A 27963-nucleotide genomic window follows, 5' to 3' on the forward strand; every position below is an offset into this window, starting at 1 on the left:
GGAGGGGGGTGAGGAAGGAAGGGGGAGGGAGGGAGGGGGTGACGAGGAAGGGAGGGGAGAGGGAGGGGGTGGGGAGTGGGAGAGCGCTGGGAGGGGGGATGGGGAGAGTGCCGGTAGGGGAGGGGAGGTGGGGGAGAGGGAGGTGCCAGGAGGGGGGGGTGAGGAGGGAAGGGGAGGGAAGGGGGAGGGAGGGAAGGGGAGGTGGGGAGAGAGAGGGAGGTGCCAGGAGGGAGGGGGTGAGGAGCGAGGGAGGGGAGAGGAGGGGGTGGGGAGTGGGAGGGGGAGGGGGGAGAGGGGAGAGGGGAGGGGGAGGGGGGAGGGGAGAGGGGGAGGGGAGAGGGGGGAGGGGGGAGAGGGGGGGAGGGAGGGGGAGGGGGGAGGGAGGGGAGGGAGGGGAGGGGGGAGGGGGAGGGAGGGAGGGGAGGGGGGAGGGGAGGGGAGGGGGAGGGGAGGGGGGGAGGGAGGGGAGGGGAGGAGGGAGGGGCGGGGCGCCGGGTACAACCCACCCCCAAGTTCCGCATTCTTGTCATTTTGCTACATTACGATTATGACGTCGTAGAAAGCGACAGCCCGCGGTTGCGCATGCGTATTGGGCGGCGCGAAGTCAACTTGCAGGGCGATGGAGTTGGGGAAATGGGCGCTGGGTCTCTGGGGCTTTTGCTTCCCTTTTGTTCCCGGTTTCCTCTGCTGGGAGATCACCTTTCCCTTCCGATCCATGTACTGTCAGCTGTCGGACTCCTGCGCCTGCGCCTTCCAGGCTCAGCTGGACAGTAAGTAACCTTTTAAGTTCCAAGGGCTTGTGACCGAGAGGGACACCGTCAGCCACTGACAGCTGCTGGAGGGACATCTGGAACGTAAATACTTTGGTCCTTCAGTTATTACATTTTATTTATGTGAAAATGTAATGATTTTTAGAGACGTATTTTTACAAAATGTGATGAAGCAGTTTAATCTTCTCTTTAGTGAAAATAAGTACTTATGCCACTCTCAAGAAAACCATTCTTTGGGGGGCTTAGTTTGGCAGAAACTTAAATCTGATATATAAATAATATGACCGTAAGAACAGTTTAAAGGCTGATTATTCATAGGTGAGTGACTTGTCTCTTGATTCCCTAGAGGTTTTCCACCATCTTCAAGGAAAAGTTAGGAATGTGATGAAATAGGCTCCATTTACCTGGATGGGTATTGCACTAACAGTGTTCAAGGAGCTCAACAATGTTTGGACCATAACACTCCATCCATCACCTCAGACTCCGTTATTAACACCAAGGCTGTCCTGCGTACCGTCTACAAGATGCACTGCGGCAATTCACTAAACTTCTCAGAACGCCTCACAAATCTGTCACTTCTACCTTTGACAGTGTGGTCAGGGCTGTGGAATGCTCCTCCTGCAAGATGTGGGAAGTCAGGGAACCTCACGGTCTCCCTGATGCACCCACTTGCAGCTCCTGACAGACCAGGTGAAGGAACTGGACCTGGAGTTGGTTGTACTCAGGATCATCTGGGAATCTGAGAACATCATTGATGAGAGTTTTAGTGAGATGGTCACATCTCAGATGCAGGCTACAGATAGATGGGTGACCACCAGGAGAAGTAAGTGGAGTAGGCAGACAGAACAGGGTTCCCTTGTGGCCATTCCCCTCACTAACAGGTATACCCCTTTGGATACTGTTGGGAGGGATGACCTTTCAGAGGCCAGCACCAGAAGCCGGGTCAGTGACACTGTGTCGGCTCTGAGGCAAAGAAGGCAAGGGTGAAGTCAGGCAGAGTGATAGTGGTGGGGGACTCAATAGTAAGGGGCGCATATAAGTGTTTCTGTGGCCACATTCAAGACTCCAGGATGGTGTGTTGCCTTCCTGGTGCCAGGGTCAAGTGTGTCTCACAGCAGGTGTAGGACATCCTGAGAGGGGAGGGTGAGCGGCCAGAGGTCGTGGTCCGTATAGATACCAAAGACATAGGCAGGAATAGGGATGAGGTCCTGCAAAATGATTTTAGGGAACTAGGTAGAAAGTTAAAAAGCAGGACTTCCAGGGTTGTAATCTCAGGATTACCGCCCATGCCATGAGTTAGTGAGTTGAGAAATAGACACATAGTACAGTTCAATACATGGCTAAGGAGCTGGTGCAGGAAGGAGGGCCTCAGATTTATGGATCATTGGGCTCTCTTCCAGGGCAGGTAGGAACCTGTACGAACAAGATGGTTTGCATTGGAACTGGAGGGGGACCAATATCCTCGCCGGGAGGTTTGCTAGTGCTACTCAGGTGGGTTTAAACTAGAGTGGCGGGGGGATGGCCACAGCAGCAGGGCAACAGGTGGTAGGGTTGAGGGCAAGAAAACTGGTATGACAAGTAAGATTGACAGGAAGGGACAGGTTAATAGACATGGTGGGACTGATGGGCTAAAGTTGTTTATTTCAATGCTAGGAGTACTATGGATAAGGAGAATGAACTTAGAGCTCAGATCAGTACATGGAATTATGATGTTGTTGCCGTTACAGGCACCTGGATGTGTGAGGGACAAGACTGGCTGCTCAACGTTCCTGGGTTTAGCTGTTTTAGAGGGGGGACAAAAGAGGTGGAGGGGCTGCACTACTGGTAAGGGACAATGTCACAGCAGTACTGAGAGAGGACATACTGGAGGGTTCATCCACAGGGGCAATTTGGGTAGAGCTCAGAAATAGGATAGGCAATTACGCTGATGGGATTATACCATGGGCCTCCCAACAGCCACTGAGAGGTGGAGGAACAGTATGTAGACAGATTATGGAAAGGTGCAGAAACAACAGGTTGGTCATAGTGGGGGACTTTAACTTCCCTAGTATTTATTGGAACTTCCTTAATACAAGAAGCTGAGATGGGGTGGGATTTCTTCAGTGCATCCAAGAGGGGTTCTTGAAACAGTCTGTGGAGAGTCCAACTGGAGGAGAACACATACTGGACCTAGTTTTGGGAAATGAGCCAGTCCAGGTGACAGACCTGATAGTGGGTGAACATTCTGGGAATAGTGACCACAACTCAGTATGTTTTAAGATAGTTATGAGTAAAAATAAAATTGGATCTTGTGGGAAGGTACTAAACTGGGGGAGGGCAAACTACGGCAGGATAAGACAGGAGCCAAGGGGCAGTGATTGGGAGCAGCTGCTGCCTGAAGAGTCCACATCTGACATGTGGAAGTTGTTTAAGGAACAGCTAATCAGAGTTCAGGATTGGCTTGTGGTAAGGACAAGGATGGTAAACTAAGGGAACCTTGGGTGACCTGAGGGGTTCTAAACTTAATCAGGAAGAAAAAGGAAGCATACATAAGGTTCAGGAAGCTAAAAACCAGACTTGGCCCTTGTGAAATAGCAGGGAAGTGCTCAAGCAGGCGATTAGGAAGGCCATGAAATGTCCTTGGCAGGCAAGGTCAAGGATAATCCCAAGGCATGTTATACTTGTATTAAGAAAAAGAGGATAATTAACGAGAGGGTAGGTCCATTGAGGGATAAAGGAGAGAATTTATGCTTGGAATCAGAGCAAGTGGCTAAGGTACTAAATGAATACTTTGCATCGGTATTTACCAAGGACAAGAAATTGGACAGTGAAAACAGAGTGGGGCATGCTAATGTGCTGGGACATTTTGAGATTAAGGAGGAGGTAGTGCTGGGTTTTCTGAAAAAGTATTAAGGTGGATAAATCCCCAGGGCTTGATGGCATATATCCCAGAATATTGAAAGACACAAGTGAAGAGATTGCTGGGGCTTTGACCAGGATCTTTGTGTCCTCACTAGCAACAGGCGAGGTCCCGGAGGACTGGAGAGTAGCAAATGTTGTGCCTTTGTTCAAGAAGGGAAATAGGGATAATCCAGGTAATTATGGGCCAGTGAGCCTCACGTCAGTGTTAGGGAAGATATTGGAGAGGATACTGAGGGATAGGATTGATGCACATTTGGAAAGGCATGGCCTGCTTAGGGACAGTCAGCATGGCTTTGTGTGGGGCAGGTCATGTCTTACAAACTTGATTGAGGATCTTAAGGAGGTGACAAAGGTGCTTGATGAGGGTAAGGCATTGGGTGTTATCTACATGGACTTTACCAAGGCATTTGACAAGGTCCCTCATGGTAGATTGATTCAGAAGATAAAGATGCATGGGATCCAGGGTAAATTGCAAGTTTGGATTCGGAACTGGCTTGCCCATAGAAGACAGGGAGTAGGGGTGGGAGGCTGGAGGTCTGTGACCAGTGGTGTTCAGCAAGGATTGGTGCTGGGACCCCTGTTGTTCATTATATATATGTATCAATGATTTGGATGAAAATGTAGATGGGTGGATTAGCAAGTTTGCAGATGACACCAAGGCTGGTGAAGTTGTGGATGGTGTAAAGGGCTATAAAAGAATACAGCGGGATATAGATCAGTTACAGATATGGGCAGAGGAGTGACAGGTGGAGTTTAATCCGGGCAAGTGTGAGGTATAGCACTTTGGGAGGTCAAATGAAAGGAGAAAGTATACAGTTAATGGCAGGCCCCTTAGTAGCATTGAGATATCTTGGGGTCCTGGTCCATATTCACTGAAAGTGGCCATACAAGTGGATAAGGTGTTAAAGAAGGCATATGGCATGCTTGCCTTCATTGGGAGGGGTGTTGAGTATTAGAGTAAGGAAGTCATGCTGCAGCTGTATAAAAGATTAGTCAGACCACACTTGGAATATTGTGTGCAGTTCTGGTCGCCCCAGTATAGGAAGGATGTGGAGACTGTGGAAAAGGTGCAGAAGTGGTTTACCAGGATGCTGCCTGGATTAGGGGGTATGAGCTATAAGAACAGGTTGAACAAACTTGGGTTGTTCTTCACAGCGTCAGAGGCTGAGGGGAGACCTGATAGAGGTTTTTAAAATGATGAGCGGCATAGCTAGGGTAGACAGTCAGAATCTGTTCCCCAAGGTAGAAATGTCAAACACCAGAGGACATGCTTTTAAGGTTAGAGGCGGGAAGTTGGGGACTTTAAAGGTGACGTGAGGGGCAAGTTATTCAAGCAGAGAGTGGTGGGTGCCTGGAATGGGTTACCAGGGATAGTAGTGGAATCAGACAGTTTGGTGGAGCTTAAGAGGCTTTTAGGTAGACACATGGAGAGATATGGATGATACACAGGAGGAGGACATTTAGTATAAATCAGCATCAAGGTCGGCACAACATTGTGGGCCGAATGGCCTGTCTGGTGCTGTACTAACACCAAGAATAGCTGGTGCATGGGACTGTCACCCACGTCACACACCATCGTGACTTTTGGGAATATTGGCTGCTCCTTCAATAACCTGCAGGAAATTCCTACAACTCCCTTCCTAAGAGCATTTTGAAAGTAGTTTTGCCACCAGAACTGGAATGGTTCAAAGATTAAATCCACCACCATCTTCTGAAGATCAGTAGGGATGGGCGATGAATGCTGGCCTTGTTTGCAATGCTTAAATAAATAATAATTGTAAGTATTTGCATGCAAATTTATTTTCCAAGGATGCTTTGATAGTTTCTATGCAGGGACCAGATTTATTAGATTTTATTTCAGACATTGAACCCCAAGCTGAATTATCTCATCTATTCTAAATTCTGTATATACATTTTCTCCTTAACAATTTTGACCCATTTCAGCCAGACTTGAAGCCCTGCTACTGAAACCCATTGTCATTCTTTGGTTACCTCTGAAGACAGCCTGATGCAGGGTCTCGTCCTGAAACGTTGACCTATACCTTTTGCCTCCACAAATGCTGCTTGACCTGCAGAGTTCTTCCAGTGCTTTGTCTTTAATTACCTCTCAGTGGCATTTTGGTAAAACGTAGAACATAGAACGGTACAGCCCAGAATGTTGTGCTGACCTTTAAACCTCGCCTAAGACTATCTAACCCCTTCCTCCCACATATCCCTCTATTTTAAATTCCTCCATATGCTTATCTAGTAATCTCTTGAATTTGACCAATGTACCTGCCTCCACCACCGCCCCAGGCAGCACATTCCATGCCCCAACCACTCTCTGGGTAAAAAACTTTCCTCTGAGATCTCCCTTGAACTTCCCACCCATTACTTTAAAGCCATGTCCTCTTGTATTGAGTATTGATGCCCTGGGAAAGAGGCGCTGTCTGTCCACTCTATCTATTCCTCTTAATATTTTGTATACTTCTTTCATGTCTCCTCTCATCCTCCTTCTCTCCAAAGAGTAAAGCCCTAGCTCCCTTAGTCTCTCCTCATAATGCATACTCTCTAAACCAGGCAGCATCCTGGTAAATCTCCTCTGCACCCTTTCCAACGCTTCCACATCCTTCCTATAATGAGGCGACCAGAACTGGACACTACTCCAAGTGTGGTCTAACCAGAGTTTTATAGAGCTGCATCATTACCTCGCGGCTCTTAAACTCGATCCCTCGACTTATGAAAGCCAACACCCCATAAAGAGGTCTCAAATCTGCCACTTTCCCTAAACTGCAATTATACAAAATAACTTTAAACTGGTGCCTCCACAATGGTATTTGATAATGAATTAAGGAACGGCATTAGTATATCCATGCCAGGATGGTCTGTGTTTTGAAGAACTCGCACGTGACGATGTTATTGAACTTTTCAATAGTAGATGTCAGAGGACTGGAAGAAATAGTATTAAAACAAATAAAAAGTGAATGTTTATAATCAATTAAACTTGCATAGATAGTAGAGGCCTGGTATGAGTTCATGTCTGTGAGAAGGACGCTTCCCTTTATAAGTTTCCACACTAGGTCACAACTTGTTTGTGCTCAACAACTATTTCTAGCAATGTCAGCATAGCCCAGAAAACTGTTTGAAATTCTTTAGAGGAGTTATTACTGGAGCAAGGTCAGGGGCCTCGGTGTAGTAAAGTTCAGCTTATTAAAAGGTGGAGTTGGTGTCATTAACCCCTTTTGTTTAATTAACTGCATTCAGAAATTAGCTGGATACCTAAGAGCAAGATGGATGTCCTGGGTCAGGACCCTGGGCTGCGAGACATCCATGGGCAACCCATCCTCTTGCAATTGGATGGGTGAATTAGTTTGTCTAAATCTGAGATTGATTAGTCTTTCCAGGCTGTGAAATTGACCACAAAAGCAGGTATACAGACCAGAAGCTAAGGGAAGAAGGGAATTGGGTAGTAAGTCAATTTAGAGCTACTCAAGATGAATCTCAGGTGAGCCTATGCTCACACTTTCACTGGTCTGAAAGCATGACCAAGATTCTGTCAGCTGCCAACATTGAGCTGCCCTACTGCATGTTAACCACCTGACTCCGCATGTTGTGGATCATTTGTCCACCTTATGTAATTGTATTCCGATATTTATGGTAGCTGTTATACACTATCCACAGTCCTGAAATATGTAACATGATATTGTTGAACCTTGTTGGAATTGAAATCTATCAGAGGAACATGCTGTAGCAGTAACCATGGTCAACTGATTTCAAATCTCCTTGATTCAGTTGATAACATACAACCATGGAGTGGCAGTGGTAGAGGATTAGATAATAAGTGGAAGGGGTACCAGTCACGCTGAGTGCTTTGTTCTGAATACTGTCTGGAGTTCTGAGTGCTCTTGTTGGTATTCCATCAAATTCCTGGCTTGAGCAGTAGTTGGTGATTTCATTTTAAGGTTAACACTGTAGATCCAATTAAACTGCTGGTCAATGCCTAACATCAATACATTAATGGTGAGAAGTTCAGTCATTCTGGTGCTGTTTAAGGTCAGGAATAGTTAGCAGTAAAGCTTGGGTTGTTTACCAGCCAGTACTTATGTAGTACAAAATTTCATTACCTTAAAACAACTTTGCATTGATTAATGAACTGGCTTAGAGCACTGCTTTGAAGAAATCTTGTAGCGATGAATTGGAGCTCCAATGATTGGCAGTCTGGCAACCACAAGATTTACCTCTGACGTCACTTCAGCTTTCGGCAACTTTGTCCTTTGTCTCTTATTGACCTTGGGAATGATACGTATCCTTGGTACTATACTCGTCAAATATTTTGATCTTGAGAACAGCTATTTCCCTATTCTAGAATTCAGCTCTTGCTGAGTCGTTTCTGAATCTGAGCCAGGGTAAATTCCAGAGGCTGTCAGGGAGATTGGTGAGTGGCTGTTACTCACTTTTACTGATGATTGAGAGAACACAAATGGAATGGTAATTTGCTGGGCTAAATTTATTACTTATTTGTTCATAAGGCGTTCCTAGGCACCTTATCACATTGTCCTTTTGTTGCTAATGTCATAGCTTCACTAGAACAGCTCAGCCTGGAGAATGAGTAACTGTTGTGTAGGTCCCAGGCGAGATGTTGTCAGGGCTTGCAGTCTGCGCTGTGTCTACTTAATGCCTGGCGTGCAAAATTAATAGGGTGGGCATTCTGATCTGGCTAGCTGGGGAAACTGAGAAGGAGGTCAAGATATTTAGCATGTTTGTCTGAAAACCATGGATTCTTGGCCATGATAGAAGATATTCAGGGAGTTCCTGCCTCCTATTGTTTCTTTGGTTGTTGCACTATTCTTGGCTGGCTCCTTCCTTGCGTTGATTCATTCACTACCTGGTGCAAGGCCAGTCCTTCTGGACTTGGCTATCTCAGTGGTGGTATCACGAGCTGTTCTTTGTGGTGGGCATTCTTTACCCTTGCTTCTCCTGCTTTCTCCAAATGATGACCAACGTGAAGTAGACTGATTCGTCAGCCATATTGGGGGTGTCGGGTGGGGGCAGTATTATTTGTGCTGAATCCACAGGGGTTTGTGGGATCCAAAATCAATTTTGAGCTGTCCAGGGCCAAGCTGACAATAGATCAGTGCACCCTTGCCTCTCAGGGGGACCAGGGAGACAACAGGGGTGCTGATCAGAAAACAGCATCCTGTAGATTGGACTGCATGACCACTCTCCCAAACTGGGATCCAGTCCAAAATATCAGTGCAGAGAGAACAACAGGGCAGAAATTTCATAAGCCTTGCCTTGTTGAAACTTGATGCAACGTTGATTCACTGATGTTAATCCAGTTTGTTCCTCATATTTGTCAATAGCAGCAATTACTTACAACTAATGTGTTTGCAAGATCTACTTGGTGGCAATTCAAATCTGGTCACAAGGAGTGGGAGTGGAGTTGTGTGCAGGCCAGACTCGGTGGGAGCTATGGCTCTTCTCCCTTCAGAACATTAGAACATTTCACTCTCATTTTCCAGACATGGGGTCAGAAAGTCCTCTGACGTGTTCATGTGGTGTTTTCAAGCAAAGGGGAGTTTAGAAGCCTTGTAGTTAATGTGTGTTCTTTGATGTCTGCACAACTTGGCCAAACCATTTCCTTCGTTACATGTTATTCTACTGTAGAAGTATAGAATCTAGGCAGTGTGCTCCCAGCTGACCTTTACACAGTACACTTCCAGCACAGTATACTGCACAGTGATTAGAAACAATAAACCTTGTCCCCAATCCCAAGGGCATTGAAACTGATTATAACAAAATTCTTCAGCATAGATCTGAATTAAACCTGGACTCTGCAACTACTCACTAGATAAGCTGCCTGAGCCAGATGGAAATTTTGTTTTGTTCAAAATAATCTTTGTGTCTGTAAATTCTTCAACCTCTGAGGTTTATTAGGATAATGATGAAATGGTATAAATACAGTTTCTTGTGAAATGCACTCATTCTAATACACCACAACGCATCTTCATGAATGTAAAAATGAGGAAAAGTAGCTTTTTTTTATGGACAAAATAATGGAGAGTAACAATGGAATGTAGTACAGTAGCATAACCACTGTCTCAGACCTTCAGTGACTCAGGTTCATTTCTGACCTCCGGTGCTATTTGTATGGAGTTTGCACATTCTCCCTGTGACTGTATGGGTTTCTTCTAGGTGCTCGGGTTTCCTCCCACGTCCCAAAGACGTGCTGCTCAGTAGATTAATTGGCTACTGTAAATTGCCTCTAGTGTGTAGGTAAGTGGTAGAATTGGGGAAGTTGACTGGAACGTAGGGAAAGTAAAATGGATTTAGTGGGGGCTTAAGTGTAAGTGGGTGCTCGATGGTCAGTGTGGACGTGGTGGGACACAGGGCCTGGTTCTTTACTGTATGGCTCGTGTTTGGAGGTTTGGGATCCTGTAACTCCATCCATGGCTGTGCCAGATGTACACAATCCAAATTCACTGTTAATTTTTCACCAGATGTGTTTTCTTTGAGTAAATAAATTGTTAATAGTGACATGGATTAGCAAAATATATTAAAAAAAAATGGCCTCACGATTTAACATCCTTTGTGAACCCTTCTTCCCTCCTAGATCTGGAACTTGATCTGTATCGTCATGTATATGGGCAGCATTTAGCCAGAGAGGTGATTGTCAGTGCCATTAGACAGTTTACAGAAAACCATGCACCAGTGAAGCCACTTGTGTTATCGTTCCATGGCTGGTCGGGGACTGGGAAAAGCTACGTCACCTCATTGTTGATGAGGAATTTGTACCGGGAAGGAATGAAAAGTTCTTACGTGCACCAGTTTGTACCCACCTTACACTTTCCTCATGCCAGCCAGGTCCATACGTACAAGGTAAGGCATTTCTTGCATGCAAGGATTGTAATACATTTATTACCGGTCATTACAGCCAAAGTAGTCAGATTCTTGGGATGGTAATCTTTGGTGTGATATTGGCAGTGTCCCTCTGTATTTCCTACTCTCATGCTGCAGTAGACTCTGTACCAGTGAGAAGTGAAAATTGTGTTGTATGGGTCCAAGTAATTAATTTGTCTGGCTGCTGTCCCAGTCCTGCACTGTGCTGCTTAAGGCCCTGTTGTCTTGGAGGCTCAGGACAACGTGATCTAACCTCCCCCGCAGTGCTTCAAAAGAAGCATTGCACAACGAATAACATCATCCTGAGCGCGATTGTGTTGGTGAACAAAGCTCATCGACACTAAGTTGAATTTCAGGAGTGGCTGGAAACAACCTAGAAATGTCATTTCCATGTCTTGCTACAGAAAAGGGAAAATCAGTTTCCTATTGCTGAAAAATACTCCAGACACATTGGTGTTAATGGTGATGTGTTTTCTTGCTAATTCCTTGCTTGGCTTCCCCTGAACTTTGTAACTAGTGGTAGGTGTAAACCTCGAAGCTGCCTTTGTCATTCAATGTGATCGTGGCCAGTCGGGCCTGGAGCAAAGGGGAGTCGATCACTGCTTTGGATACAGTCAATGGTTTTGCCGAAACAGCTCCCTGGGTTGGAGAATTCCAAGGGTTCCTGATAGAAGAATTTCCTCCTCATCTCTGCCAAACTGATCATCCCTTATTCTGAAACAATGCCCCCTGGTTCTAGACTCCTGCATGAGGGGCAACAACATGTTTCAGCATCTACCTTCAACTTCAACCAGCTCATGCTTTCCCTCTGTAGAGTTTGGTAATTATCAATTGACAATCAAGCTTTAAATTTGCTTGATTACTGTTTCTGTTGCAATCTAAGTGCAACATCACTGTGAAAGTCCAGTCCCACATGGACTGCATGTAGTGCCAATGGTATAGCATTCCAGAGTGGAGATGTTTGGGTAATCTCCCTGTCAATCAAATAATGACCATACTGCAATAAGTATCTGAGATTGATTTTATGTGCATATTTTATATGTAACTATCCTTCACTTACTGCATTCCCTTACTTTGCTTCAATGGGAGAATTTTCTGTAGTTTCTGTCCTTTTTGTTCTTTAAGCTGACTTGGTTTTCTGAGAAACTTGACCCAGTTTACTGTATGTTCAGCTGTTTGCAGTGAGTCATGTTCCCTGCCCCAGCTCTTGCTCATTGGCTGGTGCAATGTCGTTAATAAATGCTTTGCTTCATTTTATACTCCTTGTCCTTTCAGGAGCGGTTGAAAACTTGGATCAGCGGTAACCTGAGTGACTGCAGTAGATCAGTGTTTATATTTGATGAAATGGATAAAATGCACCCTGGTTTAATTGACGCTATCAAACCCTTCTTAGGACACTCACATGTTCTGTATGGAACAAATTATCGGAAGGCAATATTTATTTTTATAAGGTTAGTAATGTGAGCTTACAGTAACCTAATATTGACAATATTCTAAGGCACAGATGAAAGCAATTAACCTTTTTATTACCTTTAAGGGATCAATCTGGTCGTTCCTTAACCTTCCCATTCCTAAAGAAAGAGCACCATCTTTTCCTAGTGTTTATTTCCTCTGGAATAATTCCTATAAACATTTTATGCACCTTCACCAGTGCTTCTCCATTACTTTTTTATGGTATTTAGCAGAACTGTGCATGGTATCCGTTATAACAGCTGCTGCATAATGTGTAAACCCTGCAGCGGATGCAGGCAAAAGGTGGGTAACTATAGGCCAGTTAGCTTAATGTCTGTAGTCGGGAAAATGCTTGAAGCTATCATTAAGGAAGAAATAGCAAGACATCTGGATAGAAGTGGTTCCACCAGGCAGACGCAGCATGGATTCAGGAAGGGCAGGTCCTGTTTGACAAACTTACTGGAGTCCTTTGAGGATATAATGAGCACAGTGGATAGAGGGGAACAGGTGGATGTTGTATCCTTGGATTTCCAGAAGGAATTTGACAAGGTGCTGCATAAAAGACTTATCCATAAGAAAAGGCTGCATGGAGTCGAGGGTAACGATTAAGCATGGATAGGGGATTGGTTAACCAATAGAAGGCAGAGAGTTGGGGTAAATGGGTGTTTCTCTGGTTGGCAATCAGTGGTGAGCAGGGTGCCGCAGGGGGCGGTGCTGGGCCTGCAACTGTTCGCGATATACATTAACCATTTGGAAGAGGGGACTGAGTGTAGCGTATCGTTTGCTGATGACACTAAATTGAGTGGAAAAGCAAATTGTGCAGAGGATGCGGAGAGATATAGATAGGTTAAGTGAGTGGGCGAGGGTCTGGCAGATGGAGTACAATGTTGGTAAATGTGAGGTCATCCATTTTGGAAGGTAAAATAGAAGATCAGATTATTATTTAAATGGTGGAAGACTGCAGCATGCTGTTGTGCAGAGGGACTTAGGAGTGCTGGTGCATGAATCGCAAAAGGTTGGCCTGCAGATGCAACAGGTTATCAAGAAGGCAAATGGAATGTTGGCCTTCATTGTGGAGGGATTGAATTAAGAGCAGGGAGGTTACGCTGCAACTGTAGAGGGTACTGGTGAGGCTGCACCCGGAGTACTGCGTGCAGTTCTGGTCTCCTCACTTGAAAAGATATACTGACTTTGGAGGCGGTGCAGAGGAGGTTCACCAGGTTGATTCCAGAGGTGAGGGGGTTAGCCTATGAGGAGAGATTGTTGCCTGGGACTATACTTGCTGGAATTCAGAAGAATGAGAGGGGATCTTATAGAAACATATAAAATTATAATAAATAAGATAGAGGCGGGAAAGTTGTCTCCACTGGTAGGTGAGACTAGAACTAGGGGACATAGCCTCAAGGTTTGGGGGAATAGATTTAGGACGGAGATGAGGAGAAACTGCTTTTCCCAGAGAGCAGTGAATCTGTGGTATTCTCTGCCCAGGGAGGCAGTAGAGGCTACCTCATTAAATATATTTAAGACACAGTTAGATAGATTTTTGCACAGTGGGGGAATTAAGGGTTATGGGGAAAAGGCAGGTAGGTCGATCTGAGTCCACAGCCAGATCAGCCATGATTTATTGAATGGCGGAGCAGGCTCGACAGACTTGATGGCCTCCTCCTGCTCCTGTTTCTTAGGTTCTTAATGTTCTTGTGTTTATATGCTGATGTATTGCTGCAGTACTTTGGAATTCCTTGGTGGTGAGACCAAGAGCTCAGACTTGCTTGACCACATCCCAATCCCTTCACCACAAGGGAGAAAGGCAAACTGGAGGAAGATTCCACGCTTTTCCCAACTCGTGGCTTGCAGGGCATTTCTGAGAGTTAACCATAAATTGGTGAAAAATAACTTCCGTGTGTAGCACCTCTCACATCCCGGGGACATGTCAAAGTGGTTTACATCTTGAAGTCTTGTTATTCACCCACTGTACCGCAGAAAACATGGCATTGAACAGCACCCTCCGGGTGATGACGTCCAGATAATCCGCGCCGTTCCTGATGTTGGTTGTAGGATGAGTACAGGCCAAGCATCTGAGGAGAACTTCCCCATTCTTACCGTTTGTTGTCTTGGTGGTGGAAAGATGGGAGGAAATAGACAATCAAGAACAGATAGGATGCAAGATAAAACACAACCAATATTAAAAACTAATGATTGTTGATGTATTCCTATGATAATTCAAGATATTGTCTTCATAAACTGAATGCATTTGCAAATTGCCAGGTCAGATACTGAATATGATTTTAAATATTACATTTGAAACATGAACCTGGTTGCAGAGGATTGGAGACTTCTCAGGGTCATGGGGTACTTCAGCGCTCTTTCACCTCCATTCTGTCTTTTTGGGCTCATTCACTCTTCATTTACCAAATATCTCGGAGAACCTGTTCAATGAGATTGTGATTTATGACCGAGGGCCACGTATCTGGCCTTTTCCCCATATCCCTTAACACCCCGATTAATGAAGCTGACTTCTTTGCCATGAAAAGCTGATGAGAGAGTGCACTCGCCTCACTGTGTGTGATTGTGTCTTGTAACCAGCAATGCAGGAGGTGAGCAGATCAATCAGGTGGCGCTGGAGTTTTGGAAGAATCGCAAGGACCGGGAAGAAATTCAGTTGGAAGATTTGGAGTCCAACATCTCCAGAGCCGTTTTCAACAACAAAAATAGTAAGTCTTTACATAAAAGGGCATTTGACCTCCTTGAGCTCTATCATTAACTCTGAGAAAGTCACATGGTCATACGGATACAGGTCTTCGGTCCACTGCCTGTGCTGGCCTTCAAGCACACATTTACACTAATCCCACACTAACCCATTTTATTCCTCCTGCATACTCATTAACTTCCTTTGGGGAAGAGAGTTCCAAAGATCAATGATCCATTGAGGAGAGAAATTTGGCTTCATCTGTGTTAAGTGTGTGATCCTTTATTTTCAAACAGTGAGCCTTAGTTCTCCCACAAGGTAAAACTTTCTCTCTATCTCCACCCTGTGAAGACCCCTCAAGATATAGTGACGTCTTCTAAATTACAGCAGATATAAGCCTAGCCTGTCCTATCAGAATGTTTACCAGACTGATACCTGGAATAGGCAAGTTGTCCATGGGATAGAATGTGGGGGAGAAATGGGTAGAATAAAGGAAATATCTCTGATGGGTGGGACCAAATGAGTTAATGTTGCAATTAGAATCGGAGTTTGCTGCTATAATCTGTGATGTTTGTTTAAAAAGGCAAGATTTTGGGACGTGCCCATCAGGACAGACCATACTCATAGAAATAGAACAATTGATCCAAAATAATGAGGGTAGAAATGGCCAGTTCTGATACTGACAGAAAGGAATGAGTTACCTAAAGATGGAGAATTCCTTATTGAGTCCGGAAGGCTGTGACGTGCCCAGATGGAAGCTGAGATGCTGTTTCTTAAACTTGCAGTGGTCCTTGTTGTAAACCACAAGATCAACCCTCCTCCACCTCTGCTCCTGAAAACCAACTTGTTTTTGCCCTTTCTCTGTTCTGATGAAGGGTCCTGGACCAGAAACATTAACTGTTTCTCTCTCCACGGTCGCTGCCTGATCTGCTGAATCTTTCCGGCATTTTCTCATTTTATTTTAGATTTCCAGCGGTTGCTGTTTTTTTTGTGATTTCCTTTTTAATATAAATATTTAATCAAATTTGTCATTTCTGCTTTCACACTCTCATAACTGTCTGAATTTAAGTTTAATAAAATACAAGTATTTGTCCTATTTTCTCCCTCAAACCAAATGTAAAATTCAATCATGTTCCAATTGCTACTATCTAGGCATATCTCCATGATGATGTCGTTAACTAATCCTATTTCATTGCACAATACCAGGTTGAGTCTAGGTCCAGTACAGTATAGTATATACAGTATTGTATAGCCTGCTGTCTGGTTGGCACCAGCATGTGTTGTTTTCTGAAAAAACTAGCCCGAAAATATTCTATGAACTTGTCGATCTGATTTCTCTGGTGTATATGTAGGTAAATATCCCCCCATGATTATCACCGTACCTTTTTAACAATCTCCCATCGTTTCTTCCTTTGCATGTCATTACTGTGCATCATTCCACAAGTGAATATTTCTTTTTACTTGGATGGTGATGGGAAAAATACTTCTACAACCTGATTTCCTGCTCACAGATTTTTCTATTCACAAAGACCATCATTTATTAACTGAGCCATTCATTCACGTTTTCCTAGCTTCCTGTCCTTCCTAAATGTCACGAAAACTTTGGTATCCATGTCCCAATTTAGATATCTTTATTGGTCACATGTACATCAAAACACACAGTGAAATGCATCTTTTGCGTAGTGTGCTGGGGGCAGCCCGCAAGTGTCGCTATGCTTCCGGCGCCAACATAGCATGCCCACAACTTCCTAACCTGTACATCTTTGGAATGTGGGAGGAAACCGTAGCACCCGGAGGAAACCCACGCAGACACAGGGAGAACATACAAACTCCTTACGGACAGCGGCGGGAATTGAATCTGGGTCGCTGGCGCTGTAAAGCATTACGCTGACCGCTACACTCATGGTTCTCGAATCATATTTATTGTCACTTGCACTGTCAGATCAATTGGTTTGTTTCAAGTGCTGTGTGTATTTAGGTACAAAGCCTTTGGTTTCGACCTTTTTCTTTAACCTGTAGCTTTTCTACTATTTTACGCTTGAAACATGACTGATTTACTCATAGACGCTGTAATTGGTGTAATGGATTTCTTTTCAGTCTTGTTGTTGGCTACTTTAATATGTACCTGTGTTTGTTTCCAGGTGGGTTCTGGAACTCTGACATAATAAACGAAGAGCTTGTCGATTATTTTGTACCATTTCTACCCCTGAAACAGAAACATGTCAAGGAATGTGTGAGGAGTGAGATGTCTTCCAGGGGAATAGAACTCAGAAATGAAATAATCGCAGAAGTGGTGAACTCTATGAACTTTATCCCAGAGGATGAGAGATTATTTTCTAAAACTGGCTGCAAGACTGTATCTGCCAAGTTGGACTTTAGCTTGTAAGGAATGTTGTTTGAGGGTTCGTGGGAGTCCATTTGTATTTCAGTGAGCGCCTTTGTTTCCTGGCCAATTAAAAAGGGAAGACCAGGTAACACTTGCTAGACTAAATAATTTGCTGATTTATGTTTAACTTTTGAATTAATGTCCTGTTTTAAGGACTTAATTTCTTAGTTTCAAAGGAAGATAATTTAATTTACGGGACTTTTTAAAAAAATAATTATTTAATATATCAAATTGTTTAATTGATTCAGGATAAGAAATTAAAATTGGAATATCTTGTGTCATTAAAAATCTGGGGTGCAATTTACGTGAAATGTATCCTGAATCAGGTTTTCGGGAATGGATGATGAAAGGTGGACTCACCCCTGTCCCCAGGATGTTCTGATGTGCTGTCCAATAAATGAGATGCATTTAAGATGAAGTTAGGCAGGCAGACGTGGCTGTCAGGTCATCTAGAGCCTTGATTGCCTGCATTAAGCAAAATGGCACTGCTCTTCAGGAGGACAGACTGAATACACATCCAGATAAACAGTTAAAGAGAGAAGCGCATCTGCTGTAAATCTGAAACAAACTGGGCTTCCTGAGGAATTTAGTTTAAATCTTTGTGTAAGAGTCTATTTGTATATCAGTGAGACTGTATGGGGGAGAATCTATTCACTGTAGCTGGTTTAAGTAATTTGATTTATTCCTAGCGTTAAGATTGATGTCCTGTTTTGGAGACATCATTTATTGCTCCAGAAGGTAGCTAGAACACGACAAACAAAGTTGAAAGCAAACATCAGGCCATTCAACATCTGGACAAGCAGCAGGCTAGTTTTGCATGTCATCTTGACCAGATAACCTTTCCCTCAGAAATGGTGGTTGAATTGTACCACATTAAGGTGGCATGAGATGTTGTAGGTGCACTTGGACAGGCTGGGAGATGCTTGGATGCAGAGCCGTTCCCTCTGACTTGTACTGCCCAAATCTCACAATGGACAGAGGCTGTGATCTCTGGCCATTGCCACAAGATTGTGGGCGTCCCAGGGTAGGAACAGTCCCACTGACTCGGTGACTCAGCCCACTGCTCCAGAATCCATTTCTCAAGTCACTAGAAGGGAAGTGTATTCTCCTGGAGGGCAGGTAGGAAAGGTGGAAGGTACGAGGTTTGATTTAGCATTGCTTAAAAATTGAGAATCTGGCAGCCAGATCATTGAGCATAGAAAAACCCGCAGGCTGCACAGAGACTATTTAATAACCTGAGCGTTGAAATAATTTGAGCATTTTGGGCAGGTGTAATTACTTTTATGTGGTCAGTCATCTGTGTCCATGCTGAAAGTGGATGTGGAGATCGAATATGAAGGATTTCTATCCTGTAAATTGAGGAAATCTGACGTCTGCTAATGGATGTCAGATCTTTAATTGCCCAGTGGCTTCTAACCATCTGTACCACTGAGGTGTAATCTGGAAAGTGTTTTCATGTGTTTCACACTGCTGATTGAGGGGGGCAGAGTTCCTTACTTTGACTGGGTGTGGGGTACGATGTAGAGACTGGTCGGGGCTTCCCTGGCACTTCACAAAAGGGATTGAAAGCTGAGCAGGAATAATGGGAGAGACTGGAAGAGGGAAGGATTGAAGAGTGTGGTTTTGGGAGGCCTTTTGAAGATCGAGCAGCATCGTGCGAACCACTCCCACAGAACTTGCTGCCTTTCCAAGAAACTGTAAAACAAATTGTCACGTGTTGTTTTTTTCTCCACTCAACCAGTAAAAACGGGAAGATCCAGTTGTGTATTTGTGTCTGACTGCTCTGTAAGGCATTGTGATGCTTTGACTGAAATTGGTCATAACACATACTCCCAGCCATTAGTTCTCAATCAGATGGACTTTATATTGTAAAATGTGAAATAAAAACATGTTTCCACCCAGTATTGGCACACCAAGAGTGCGGCTCACACTGGCAGTTCAAGGTGCTTATTTTAAAATTGCAATTTTGTTGAAATAATGATCTTCAGTATATTTGTGTGGGCACCCTAACCTTAGGCAATGGCACATGATAGTGCACACCCCTGAATTCTGGCTGAAGAGGATTCTCCTTCCACTTCTCTCTTGGCTTCTTCATGGAGTGGATATGTTTTCTCTTGCCACAACATGGCAGGCAGAATCTTTCCCAACCAAAACCAGTCAGATTAATTTTCCTTTAAAGTAGTGATGAAAGCATTTGGTGACGAGTGCAGTAAATTATGTAATAATCTCAATGTGATTATTCAGAATTGGTGCTCATGACTCAGATCCAAACCTGGATGTCTGCTTTTTTTGCAAATTGACGACTTCTGTGCCATAAAATAGTAAAAAATCAAATCTGAATGTATATTCACTCTGGTATGTTGTATGTTTGTAATCTCTGAAACAGTTCTGTTTAATACTTTCATGTTTCAAATTCTTTATATTTTGAATGGGCCTATGCTAACAGCAGAAAGCAGTAAAAGCTGAGCATCTTCTGACCTAGTATTAACATGTTTACAACATTTATAAGTAATTTTTAAATTATCAGTGTGCAATACATTTTTTATAAAATTATTCAAATGGAAGTTTGTTTTATTTTTATTCAGAACCATGTACAAGAATTTGTACAATTTTTAACTCTACAAGTTGAAGGGGGACCTTACAGAAGGTTATAAAATCATGAGGGGCGTAGATAATGTGGATGGTCAGTCTTTTTCCTAGGGTCTAAAACTAGAGAACGTAGCTTTAAGGTGAGAGGGGAAAGATTTAAAAGAAACCTGAGGGGCAACTTTTTCGTACACAAGCTGTAGAGGCGAGTACAATTACAATGTTTAAAAGACATTTAGACAGGTACATGGGTAGAAAAGGTTTAGAGGCCAAAGCAGGCAAATGGGACTAGCTGGGATAGATATCTTGGTTGGTATGGATGAGTTGGGCCAAAGTTATTCCATTCTGTATAACTTTATAACTCTAATCTTGTTTCACAACTGGAGTGAGAATCTGGACTGGAATTTTTGGAGTCGTTAGTTCTTGGTTCCCTTTGTGGTCTGGCACATGAATGGGGGAAGATATGATAATGGCTTAAGTCTCAGCAGGTCAGGCAGCATCTGTGGAGAGAGAAAGAGTCAATGCTTCAGGTCAATAACCCCTCATCAGAACTGGGAAAATGAGAAAACAAGCATGTTTTAGTTGCAGAGAGTGGGAGGGTGGAGAGAACAAAAGGATTGTCCACGAGATGGTGGAGACCAAGATTGACCAGGTAACATTACTTCTGGTGCCAGAGGGTAGAGAGGGAACAGAAGGAAAAGAACTGGAGATGCAGAATAATTTTGTTGGAAATCTGAAACAAAATTTGTTTGTTGTATCATGCAGTTCTGGCCACCCCACTACAGGAAGGTTGCTCTGGCAGACAGGGTGAAAGAGAATCCCAAGGGTTTCTATAGCTATATTAAGTGCAAAAGGGTAGCGAGGGACAAAATTGGTTCTCTTGAAGATCAGCATGGTTATTTATGCATGGAGCCGAGAGAGATAGGGGAGATAGTAAATGAATTTTTTTGCATCCATATTTACTCTAGAGACACACAGAGACTATAGAACTGAGGCAAAAGAGTGGTGAGGTCATGGACTGTAATATGGAAGAGGAGGTTCTGGCTGTCTTGAGGCAAATTAAGGTGGATAAATCCCCAGGACCTTGTGGGAGGCTAGTGCAGAAATTGCAGGGGCTCTGGCAGAGATATTTAAAATGTCCTAAGCCATGGGTGAGGTGCCAGAGGACTGGAAGGTAGCTCATGTTCTTCCATTTTTCAAGAAAGGCTCTATGAACAAGCTGGCAAATTGTAGGCTGGTGAGCTTGACATCAGTCGTGGGTAAATTATTGGAAGGCATTCCAAGGGACAGGATATATAAGTGTTTGGATAGACAGGGCCTGATTAGGGATAGTCGACATAGCTTTGTGTGTGGTAGGTCATGTCCAGCCAATCTTATAGAGTTTTTCGAGGAGGTAATCAAGAAAGTCGATGAGCGAAAGGCAGGGGATGTTGTCTGCATGGACTTTAGCAAGGCCTTTGACAAAGTCCTGCATGGGAAGCTGGTCCAGAAGGTTAAGTGGCTTGGCATTCAGGATGAAGTAGCCAATTGGATTCAACATTGGCTTAGCGGGAGAAGCCAGAGACTGGTAGTGGATGGTTGTCTCTCTGACTGGAGGCCTGTGACTAACGGTGTGCCGCAGGGATCGGTGCTGGGGCCCATTGTTGTTTATCATCTACATTAATGATTTAGATGATAATGTGGTAAACTAGATCAGCAAGTTTGTAAACGACACCAAGACTGGGGGCGTAGTGGACAGTGAGGAAGGCCATCAAAGCTTGCAAAGTGATCTTGACCAGCGAGGAAAGTCGGCTGAAAAATGGCAGATGGAATTTAATGCAGACAAGTGTGAGGTGTTGCACTTTGGGAGGACAAACCAACGTAGGACTTGCACAGTGAATGGTAGGGTTCTGAGGTGTGTGGTAGGACAGAGGGAGTTGCGAATACAGATCTATAGTTCCTTGAAAGTGGCATCACAGGTAGATAAGGTCATAAAGAGGGCTTTTGTCACATTGGCCTTCGTAAATCAGGGCACTGAGTACAGGAGTTGGGACGTTTATGTTGAAGTTGTACAAGATGTTGGTGAGGCTGTTCTGGTCGCCTACCCACAGGAAAGATGTCAATAAGCTTGAAAGAGTGCAGAGAAAATTTACATGGATGTTGCCAGGACTTGTGGACCTGAGTTATAGGGAAAGGTTGAATAGGTTAGGACTTTATTCCCTGGAGTGCAGGAGGATGAGGGGAGATCTTTTAGAGGTATACAAAATTATGAGGGGTATAGATGCATGCAGGCTTTTTCCCCCTCAGGTTGGGTGAGACTAGAACTAGAGGACATAGGTTTAGGATGAAAGGTGAAATATACAAGGGGAATCTGAGGGGAAACTTCTTCGCACAGAGGGTGGTGCGAGTGTGGAACAAGCTGCCAGTGGAAGTGGTAGATACAGGTTTCATTGTACCACTTAAGAGAAGTTTGGATAGGTACATGGATGGGAGGGGTTTGGAGGGATATGGTCCTGGTGCAGGTAGATGGGACTAGGCAGAAGATTGGGTCGGCATGGACTAGATGGGCTGAAGGGCCTGTTTTCTGCTGTAGTACTCTATGACACTATGTGGCGGCTTTGGAGAGGGTTCAGAGGAGGTTTATCAGGATACTGTCCAGATTATGTGGTATTAACTATAAGGAGAGATTGAACAAACTTGGATTGTTTTTTCTGGAGCTTTGGAGGCTGAGGGACCAGATAGAAGTTCATAAGATTACGAGAGGCGCAGATAAAGTAGACGTCAGAATCTTTTACCCAGGGTAGAAATGTCGAATACTATAGGGCATAGCTTTAAGGTGAGAGGGGGAAAGTTTAAAGGGGATGCGTGGGACATGTTTTTGTTTACACAGAGAGAAGTAGGTGTCTGGAACTGACTGGCAGGGGTAGTGGTGGAAGCAAATACAATATTGGCGTTCAAGAGACTTAGATAAGCACACGAATATGCAGAGAACGGAGGGATATGGACCATGTGCAGGCAGAAGGGATTAGTTTCATTTGGCATCATGCTCGGTCGAAGGGCCTGTTCCTGTGCTGTACTGTTCTATGTAAAAGGGAAAAAAAGGAAGTCTCTGCATCTCACATTCCAACGTCCTTTTGTTTTCTCCCACTAATTGCTGGCACTGATTGGTACCTGGACAATGTTGGTCTCCAGCCCAAGACATTCCCTCCATCCTCCCTGCATTCTCTCCATCCTCCCTGCATTCTCTCCATCCTCCCGTTCTCTGCAACTTAAAACATGCTTGGTTTCTCTCGCTTCCAGTTCAGTTGAAGGTTTGTTGATGTGAATTGTTAACTGTTTCTCTCTCCATGAACGCTGCCTGACCTGCCAAGAGTTCCTGGCGTTTTTTGTTTTTGTGTCAGATTTCTAGCATCTGCAGTTTTTTTACTTCAGTAGCTGAAAGAGTCGACCTGCTGACACACAGTGTATTAATGAACATTAATAAACTGCCCCACTGTTTGCACAACTTGGAAGGGAGGACTGGTATGTCCAAAGCACTTTTTGCATCTTTCACAGGAAGTCCCAAGACACTCCAGAGCAAGCAGCGTACTTTTTGAATTGTGGTGATTGTTGAAGGAAATGTGGCTGCCAATTCGCAAACAGCAAGCTTCTGCCAACAGGGCCATGAAATTCTGCCGCTGATTATTTGGTTCCTCAGCACAGTATTGAATGATTAGGCTAGTTTGGAGAGGGTAGGGAAACCCTTCTGAAGATAAGTATTGCCAATCTGTAATAGAGGCAGGTGGGAAATTGGGGGTGCTGGGACTGGATTTGTTTGGGAACAGGAATATACCAACCTCTACTGAGCATGGAACCTTGCATTTTATGACCATCCATAATAAAGACTTGTAGATCCTTGTGATCTTGTTAGAAGATCTGCTTCATGTTTCTTGTTTTGCTGCTAACCAGTCTGTTGCTTTCAGACTTAAAAGGAAATTTGCTGCAACTTATAAACAGCTTTTTAAACTTAAGACTCCAGGTCAACGGCTGACTTATTTAACATAAAGTTACAGAGTGGAAGAAATGTGACAGAAACGGCAGCAAATTCTCGTAATAGTTTCTCCAGGGAAAAAAATGCAGTTAGTGGAGGATAGTTATATACTAATGAAGTGCATAAAATCAACCTGTCACTGTAAAGACACCAACTTTGATTGACAATGGAATTATCTCCACTTCGGTGGGGAATAGCATGAACACTGTAACAGATAAGCCTTTACCTGCAACAGATAACAGATATTGTGAGTTGAATGTCCCAGCAATACAAATGCACTCAATATTCAATGTTTATCCAAAATGTATTTTCCTGCAATTGCAGAGAGATTTATCATTTATCATTGGATACTGGACTTCTGTAGCTGTTTGGAGAATTTCTTTGGGAGGACAGTTTTGAAATTAAGGAACTATAGAATTAATTTGCGAGTTTACACTGCACACCAGCCAGTGCTAGAGGTAGATTAAATAGCCACTTTCATTAAGTTGTATAACTGAGTTAAGCTTGGGTGTGTTTAAATCTTGGTTAGTTGAAACATTCCCTATGCCACTTGTCTTACTACTTATTTTAATACATTGCACTGTTTGGTCAGTAGTGTAATTCTGTGAATGTTAAACGCACACTTAGTTTGTGTTGGGAACATTTTATGTTACCATTCTATTAAGTGGGCAAAACTGAATTGACTGGAATCAGGAGAAGGTGCTCAAGTCCCTCCTGCATAAAGGGAGCCAAATTTCCTCCATTTGTATGGTTTTCCTTGAGATGCATCTTCTGAAGTCTGGGAGGCATTTTCTGTCAGCTTTAGTACCATCCTAAGTCTTGGTCTGTTGACCAGTAGGGGTTTCCTCTTGTGAAGGGATTTCTTGATTTCTTGAGTTATCTACATTAAAGGAAATTGTAACATATGTTAACAGTAGATACAAGCCACTGATCCTGCACATTAAAACTTCTGTCCATTTGGAAATGCAGGATCTAAAAATCCACTTATATATCCAGCCAGTTTTCCAAGGACCAGCTGGCTCTGCATTATCTCTCGAGCTGATGTCAGCCTTTCAGTGTTGGCTTCAATGGAACTCCCCACTAGCTGAACTTACATGGAGAAGTGGACCAAATCCAGATGTTGATGGGGAACTGTGAAGATCATTACAACTACCTCCTCTCCTGATATCCTCTATCCAGACAGGCTTCAACGGACGGCCATTGGGACCCAAATAGGGGGCCCAGATTTATTGCCACAGCTGAGATACACTGGCTGAATGTGGACCAGCAACTGAACACAACATCTTCTGATCTGGGTGCAGCAGAGCAGAAGAGGGCACCATTTGACCTCTTGGGTCTCCTCCAACTTTTTCAAAAGGTAACACAGATCCCATCTCCCAGCTCTTTTACTTTATCCTCCCAATTTTTCCTCCAGTTGTTATCCAGTTCCCTTTTGAAAGTTGTCATTGAGTCTTTAGTCATCACCCTATCAAGCAGTGCTTTCCAAATCCTAACATAATGACGCATAAAAACATTTCTTCCTGTGTCACGTCTGGATCTTTAGTCAATCACCTTCAATCCGTACACTATCATGACTGATTTTTCAATATATGGACACTATTTCTCTTAACTTGCCCCATAAAATCCTTAGGCTTTAGATGATTTTACCTTAAAGGAAACAGGAACAGGAGTAGGCCACTCAGCACCTCAAGTTTGCCCACAATTCAGTATGATCATATCGCCTTGGATATCCTGGTAGGGGCAGGCACGGTAGTGTGGCGGTTAGTGTAACTGTTCTACAGCGCCAGCAACCAGAGTTCAATTCCGGCCGCTGTCTGTAAGGAGTTTGTACGTTCTCCCTGTGACTGCGTGGGTTTCCTCCGAGTGCTCTGGTTTCCTCGCACATTCCAAAGACATATGGGTTAGGAAATTGTGGGCGTGCTATGTTGGCGCCGGAAGTGTGGCGACACTTGCGGGCAGCCCCCAGAACACTCTACGCGAACAAGCATTTCACTGTGTGTTTCAATATACATTTGACTAACAATCTTAATCTATAAAGAATCTCTTTTGCCCCCTCTCCAGTTCTTCACATTCTTTCTAATGCCTGGTGCTGGGAAATGGAACCACACATTGGCTACTATACTCTAGCATTGTTCTCACAGTTAATAAGCTTTTCTTGGAAAATTATAACGTTTGTACAATTGGTAAGAATGTTTCTCAAAGAAAAATTGTCCAAATTGTAATTTTTACCATATTTCTCCGGGCTATAATTTCTTCATAAAGGTCTTTTTCGTTTATGCAGGGCTCAAAGCCACAGGCTGCTTTCAGTCTCTCTCTGTCTGTGTCAATTATCTCATTGCTCCGGGCTTTTGGTTGTTTTCGAAAAGGATGTCTGCAAGGTAAACAGAAGTGCAAATTAATTTACTTCATCTCCAATTTAATTATGGTTTAGTTAGTAGTAATTGTCTTTTGGCTTTCTATTTCATACCATATGAATTAACCTTCAGTGATCAAGTTTGGACATACTGTATGTTAACAATGAAGTTTGAACTTCAGTCTGTTCTAAATGAGCAAATCTAAATGAAAATAGTGTAAAATATGCATTTTTGTCTCAGAATATTGTGAGCTTAACAACCTATTGCGTGAAAAAATTTAAAAGGATTCGAACTTGCATTGCAACCCAAACTAAATGACACACTTTCCTATCAAATACCCCATGTGATTTTCCCTACAGTTCTGGGTGTTGCTCAATTATAATCTGTTTTAGTACTTATAGTAAAATAAATCTCTGCAATTGCTTCCTAATCTGCAAAATTAGCTACTCAAACTCAAAATGAGATACCAGCATTGACATTATGGATCGAATGGCCTCCTGTATTGTAAATGTTCTGCAAACTTGACTATTCAATCCAAGCACTGGTATTTCACAGAGGACACACAAGAGACGGCAGATGTTGGAATCTGGAGCAACAGACAAAAAGCTGGAGGCACTCAATGGGTCAGGCAGCATCCGTGGAGGGAAATGGACAGTTGACGTTTGGGGTCGAGATAATGATCTGTTTTAGTGATGGTGTTTGAGGGAGATACATTAGCTAAGGCACTCCTGCGCTCATCCCACAGTGCTGCTGGATCCTATATATTCACCTGCGATGGCACATGATGTCTTGGTTTAACGCCTCTGCTTTGAAAGACTTGCTGAGATGTTTAATCTCAGCTCCCTGGAGTGGGCCTGAAAGATCATTATCACATTGGTGTTTGTGGGAGCTTGCTGTGCACAAATTGGTTGCCATTGGGTGAAAGGCACTTCACTGGAAGTGAAGTGTTTGGGACATTCCTTTTATTTGGTGTCAGACTTGCCCCCAGAACACTGCGATACATCCAAATGGACATCTCAATGTGGAATTGAGAAACTGTTGCATTGAACGTGCATTAATAACGAGGCCTGTCTGGGTTTCTTGGATCCCATTATCCATTCAAAAATTGCAGGGAATAATCCCAAAGTCAAGGAGTGGTAGGAGTCATACAGCACAGAAACAAGTCCTTCAGCCAACCAATAAACTTGCTAGCTCATTATCCTTCATATATTTTGAATTTGATTAAATTGATTATTCCTGCAGATCTTTCTTAAGTGAAATTATATAATCATAGTCAAATAAGATGGAAGTTTCTTATGATTCACAAATGGCTGTGGCACAGAAGGAGTCAATTTAGACCATCATCTATGCTGACTCCACTTTGAAGAATCCCATCAGTCCATTTTTCTCCTGCTTTTCCTCATAACCTTACAAATTATTCTCTCTCAAGTACCTATCCAATTCCCTTCGGAAAGCCCTGATTGATTGTTTCCACTAGTCCTACAGGCAGAGTTCCTAATTGTAACAACTCACTGAATAATTAATTCAACATGCTGAAGAGATTAGATAAAACTGCTTCAAGTGAAATAATTCTTCTAGGTAAACAAGTGACTCAGCATGGCAAAAAAAATCCTGTTTTCTGCTTCTCCCCATGTTGTCTCTGTTCAGATACCAATTATGAAACTGAACACTATAGCATTGCCTTCAACTTCTTCCAAGGTAGCAAATCTAGTTTTAAAGTCCATTGTTGTGTGGGAATTCTGAGCTTGGTGGCACATTCATTGAGAAACCTGATCCATGATCTAAGATTGCTCCCATTGCACAGCTAACTGAGGAAGGTGCAAGATGATAGTCAGGAACTCCAGTTAACAGCTGTGAACATCTGCCAGTTGTGTGGATTGTTCCTTTGAGGAGAAATAAAATGCTGGAAGCAATCACAATGTCAGGCAGCATGTGTGGAA

General features: G+C 43.5%; 1 protein-coding gene across 1 annotated transcript; it reads left to right on the forward strand.

The window, feature by feature from the left end:
* The first annotated feature begins 588 nt into the window (after window positions 1-588).
* On the forward strand, window positions 589-19635 carry LOC127582050 (torsin-1A-like). Its single transcript, XM_052037011.1, has 5 exons — window positions 589-770; window positions 10264-10529; window positions 11826-12001; window positions 14586-14713; window positions 16830-19635. Exons 1-5 carry the CDS (start codon window positions 620-622, stop codon window positions 17072-17074), a joined length of 966 nt encoding a protein of 321 aa, XP_051892971.1. The 5' UTR covers window positions 589-619; the 3' UTR covers window positions 17075-19635.
* Window positions 19636-27963: the final 8328 nt, after the last annotated feature.

Source organism: Pristis pectinata, chromosome 23 (assembly GCF_009764475.1).
Source record: "Pristis pectinata isolate sPriPec2 chromosome 23, sPriPec2.1.pri, whole genome shotgun sequence".
Lineage (NCBI taxonomy): Eukaryota > Metazoa > Chordata > Chondrichthyes > Rhinopristiformes > Pristidae > Pristis > Pristis pectinata.

What these genes read in the sequence shown, in the direction of transcription:
- LOC127582050 (XM_052037011.1), top strand. Translation starts at nt 620, where the DNA reads ATGGAGTTGGGGAAATGGGCGCTGGGTCTCTGGGGCTTTTGCTTCCCT. An exon ending in CTTCCAGGCTCAGCTGGACA is followed by an intron (nt 771 to 10,263) that starts GTAAGTAACCTT and finishes CTTCCCTCCTAG; the next exon opens with ATCTGGAACTTGATCTGTAT. An exon ending in CGTTTTCAACAACAAAAATA is followed by an intron (nt 14,714 to 16,829) that starts GTAAGTCTTTAC and finishes GTTTGTTTCCAG; the next exon opens with GTGGGTTCTGGAACTCTGAC.